The sequence below is a fragment of the Thecamonas trahens genome (genome assembly GCF_000142905.1).
Source record: "Thecamonas trahens ATCC 50062 unplaced genomic scaffold supercont1.77, whole genome shotgun sequence".
Taxonomy (NCBI): domain Eukaryota; order Apusomonadida; family Apusomonadidae; genus Thecamonas; species Thecamonas trahens.
Genome location: NW_013657603.1, coordinates 11922 through 15727, shown reverse-complemented (window position 1 = coordinate 15727; position 3806 = coordinate 11922). Strand labels below are relative to the sequence as shown.

The 3806-nt window shown below is 62.8% G+C and overlaps 3 protein-coding genes across 3 annotated transcripts in view; 1 reads left to right on the top strand and 2 right to left on the bottom strand.

Moving 5' to 3' along the window:
- The window catches only part of AMSG_11377 (uncharacterized protein), a gene marked incomplete at its 5' end in the record, with an annotated part of 1585 nt that extends 1351 nt beyond the window's left edge, over window positions 1-234 (bottom strand). Inside the window, one exon of the mRNA XM_013897276.1 lies at window positions 227-234. Coding sequence (XP_013752730.1) covers window positions 227-234 — 8 coding nt within the window. The remainder of the gene's footprint in view (window positions 1-226) is intronic.
- A 49-nt stretch (window positions 235-283) lies between these two features.
- AMSG_11376 (cytochrome P450 CYP704B12v2) lies at window positions 284-1667 on the top strand (the record flags this gene model as incomplete). Its single annotated transcript, XM_013897275.1, has 2 exons — window positions 284-1593; window positions 1655-1667. The coding sequence occupies 2 exons, from the start codon at window positions 284-286 to the stop codon at window positions 1665-1667; spliced, it is 1323 nt and encodes a 440-aa protein (XP_013752729.1).
- On the bottom strand, window positions 1533-3122 carry AMSG_11375 (uncharacterized protein; the record flags this gene model as incomplete). Its single annotated transcript, XM_013897274.1, has 2 exons — window positions 1533-2857; window positions 2966-3122. The coding sequence occupies 2 exons, from the start codon at window positions 3120-3122 to the stop codon at window positions 1752-1754; spliced, it is 1263 nt and encodes a 420-aa protein (XP_013752728.1). The 3' UTR covers window positions 1533-1751.
- Between the last annotated feature and the right edge of the window lie 684 nt (window positions 3123-3806).

The window sequence follows — 3806 nt, the reverse complement described above, 5'->3', positions numbered from 1 at the left end:
TCCGCCTCCACTCCCCACCCCCTTTTGCACTCCACTCGCGCAACTTGACGGTACATCGCTCCTCTACCTGTCCCCCCCCCCTCCCCCATGTCACACCTTGCAAGGACATGCGATGGGTGATGGCGGCATGTCAACATGTTTTTTCCCCCTCCGCCTCCCCCCCCTCCATCGCTCACCGCCTCACACGCTACATCAGCCGGCTGTGGTCCAACTCGCAGTGGCGCACCCATACATCACACTGGGGGTGGCCACCCTTGTTGTTGTCATTGGATGGGTGCTCTCGATGCGGGCGCGGTGGCTGCCGAACGTGCCACATCCGCTGGGATGGACACCGATTTTGGGCAACACGACGACGATCCGTGCCAACTTTCATCGGTGGCCCGAGTTTATCAACGAGGTCTCGCAAGCGATGGGCTACCAGGCGTGGGCGCTGTCGATGCTCAACGCGCCGGAGATTGTGTTCATGCCGTGCGACGAGGCCGTGGTCAAGCATGTGCTCAAGGACAACTTTGAGAACTACAGCAAGCCGAAGCGCAACAAGGAGGCACTGTTCCCGCTCCTCGGCCGCGGCATCTTCAACGTCGACGGCAAGCTGTGGGAGCACCAGCGCAAGACTTCGCTTCATATGTTCACCCGCCGGCAGATGCGCGACCACATGACCCGGGTGCTGGCTGGCAAGGCGAAAGTGTTTCGCGAGCATCTAGCGGCGGCGGCGGCCGAGGGCAAGACGATCGACATCCAGGGCGCTTATTTTGCGTACACGCTCGACTCTTTTGTGGAGATTGCGTTTGGCGTCGAGATGGACTCGATCACCCAAGCTGCGCCGTTTGGCGCAGCCTTTGACAAGGTCCAGTCTGCGCTCAACCAGCGGTTCTACGACCCGCTGTGGCGGATCAAGTCGCGGCTCAACCTCGGAACCGAGGCCGACGTCACCACCTACCTTCCGGCCATCCATAGCTTCACCTCATCCATCATTAGTCGGCGGGTGGCGGAGATGCGCGCCGAGCGTGATCGCGGCGAGTCATGCCAGCGCGCCGACCTGCTCTCGCTCTACATCGATGCAGCGCTCCGGGCGGGCGAGGACGTGACCGAGGACGAACTCTACGACGTGACCATCAACTTTATTCTGGCCGGGCGCGACACGACGGCGTGCGCGCTGGCGTGGACCACGTGGGAGGTGGCCAACCACCCCGAGGTGCTTGCGGCGCTGCGTGCCGAGGCCGATGCGGCCGCTCCGCGTGCCGACGGCGGTCTTCTGGCGCACGGCTCGTCGCCGGAAGCGCTTTACGAGACAGTGCAGGGCATGGACTATGCCCAAGCTGTAGTCTCTGAGGTTTTACGACTGCATCCGTCGGTGCCTGTCGACTCGAAGCAGTCGCTCGGGCCGGACGTGTGGCCCGATGGGACGGTCATCCCACACGCCGGCGTTACGGTGGGATACTCGCCGTATGTGTTTGGTCGGTCGACCTTGCTCTGGGGCGCGGACGCGGACAGGTTCTCGCCAGGCCGATGGGCGGACGAGGGCAAGATCTCGTACTACAAGTTCCTCACGTTTAACGCCGGCAAGCGGCTCTGCCTCGGGCTCAACCTCGCGTACTTTGAGGCCAAGCTCCTTGCGGCGACCGTCTTCCAGGACTTTGACATCCACCCGCAGGTCGACGACGTGACGTACGTGGCAACCATCCTGCACCCGATTGCTGGCGGGCTGCCGGTCAAGGTCATGCCACGAGCGTAGGGCGGCCGGAGCAAAGTCACGGCTGGGCGTACTCGACAGCACCCGGGATGCGGTTGGCCGCATGCCAGGCAAACATGATGACGTTGTAGACGGGAGTAAAGTCGATCTTGACCAGCTGGTGCTTCACGTTTGACCGCATAAACAGCTGCAGCGCGTTGGGCGGCTTGGCCGCAGCGGCGGCGGTGGCGGCCTCGGGATCGGCTGGACCGGACGACGGCAGCGGGGCCATAGCGGCAACGGCGGCAGCCTTTGTCTTGAGCGACTTGGCAAAGCCGCCAAAGCGCGACTTTTTCTTGGCAACCGGCGGCGGCGCGGCAGCAGCTGCACGAGGCGGTGGCGCGGCGGCAGCTTGCGGCGGCGGTGACGCGAGCGGGACCTCCAGCAGGACCAGGCCCTTGGCCTCGGGGTTGGGGTTCTTCAACGAGCGCGACGGCGCGACGCGGGTGATGTCACGCAGCGGGACGACAACCTTGGCGTCGTGGACGGTAAAGGTGATGTACGAGGTCCAGACCTGGATAAGGACCGGAAAGGTGTGCTCGCCCGAGACCACGGCGCCCTTGAGTGAGCGGAGAATAAACTCCGAGGCCGGGAGTGAGTACTCGGTGGCGAGCCTGAGCTGGACGCGCGGGGCCCAGGGCAAGGCGGCTGCTGCTGCCGCCGCCGCGCGCGACCACGCCACATACAGCAGCGAGAGACCGATGAGGTACGGGCCCTTACCGGCGATAAAGGTGTGGACGGCGCCGGCGGTGTAGAGGTTGACGGCGTTGGGACGCATGGCTGAGACGTCGACCGGTTCGATGGAGCCCTCGGGCACAAGGACCGGCGAGATGCCCGGCTTGAGGATCTCGCCGACGTTGACACAGACTACCGGCTCGTAGCGATCAATGTCGGCGAGGCGGATCTTGATCTTGACCACCTTTTTGTTGGCGTGGGTGTAGATGCAGAGGAACGAGGGCGAGATGTAGTACTGTCCCGTGATGACCGAGTCACCCGAGAGCAGGTTGGTGGTAAAGCCGCCCAGCAGAGGCTCCTCCGCCGGGTTGACATCAAAGGCCGCCGGGAAGGAAGTCGCCGAAAAAGTCATGTCCATGGCCATGCCCAACGACGCCACCGTCCGCTTTGCTGTCGATGCCACCGTGGATGCTGCGGCTGTCACTCCGCCATGCAACTTTGCCAGCCAGCCACCACCACCGCCAGCAGCAGCAGCATCGTCATCATCATCAGCATCACCAGCAGGAGCATCACCAGCGACGGTGGTGGTGGCAGACGTGGTGGTCTCTGGGGAGTACGGCGGTGGGGGTTCGTCCGAGGCAGCAGGGTCCGGGCATGCGCTGTAGCCCGGGAGCGTCTCTCCGTCGTTGAACACCGACTCGTTGCCGTCGGCCATGGCGTGTATGTATGGATGTATGTGTGTGGGGGGGGGGAGGGAGGGGGGGGGGAGAGGGGGGTCAGGTGGTGGTGACTCTGTCTGTCTTCGTGACGGTGGCAAACGAAGACCATTGGTTGTTCGAGAGGGATACGGGATTCTGCCCGCCATGGCGAGCAGGGTAGTATCCTCATCACATCCAGGCCCATCACTCTCACGCTCGCTCTCATTGTCGCCGCCCTATGTGTTGTGTCCTCCAACGTGATTCGTTTGATCTTGTCTTTCTACGGCATGTACATTGGATGGGGATTCGGATGGTCTCGGCCCGCCATGGTGACAAGGACGACATCCTCATCATCACAATCAACCCCACCACACTCATTGCTGCCTTCTACATATCGTCCTCCCTGATGATATGTGTCTGACTCGCCTTCCTCCGACATGTCCAGCTCTCTCGTCCCCCCGATCACGTGGGGATGGATGCAGTCAGCCGTGCACCACCCTCCCTCCCTCAACCTCGTCCACCTCCTCAGCCACAGCCACAGCTGCTCATACACGATACACTTGACGATTCTGATATGGATGGACAGCAATGCATGGTGTGCGAGGCGCGGGAGGCAGTGTATACCTGTCCCAGGTGCACCACCACCAAGTAGTACGTGGGAAGGGGGGAGAAGAGGGGGCAGACGGTGTGTGTGTGTGTGG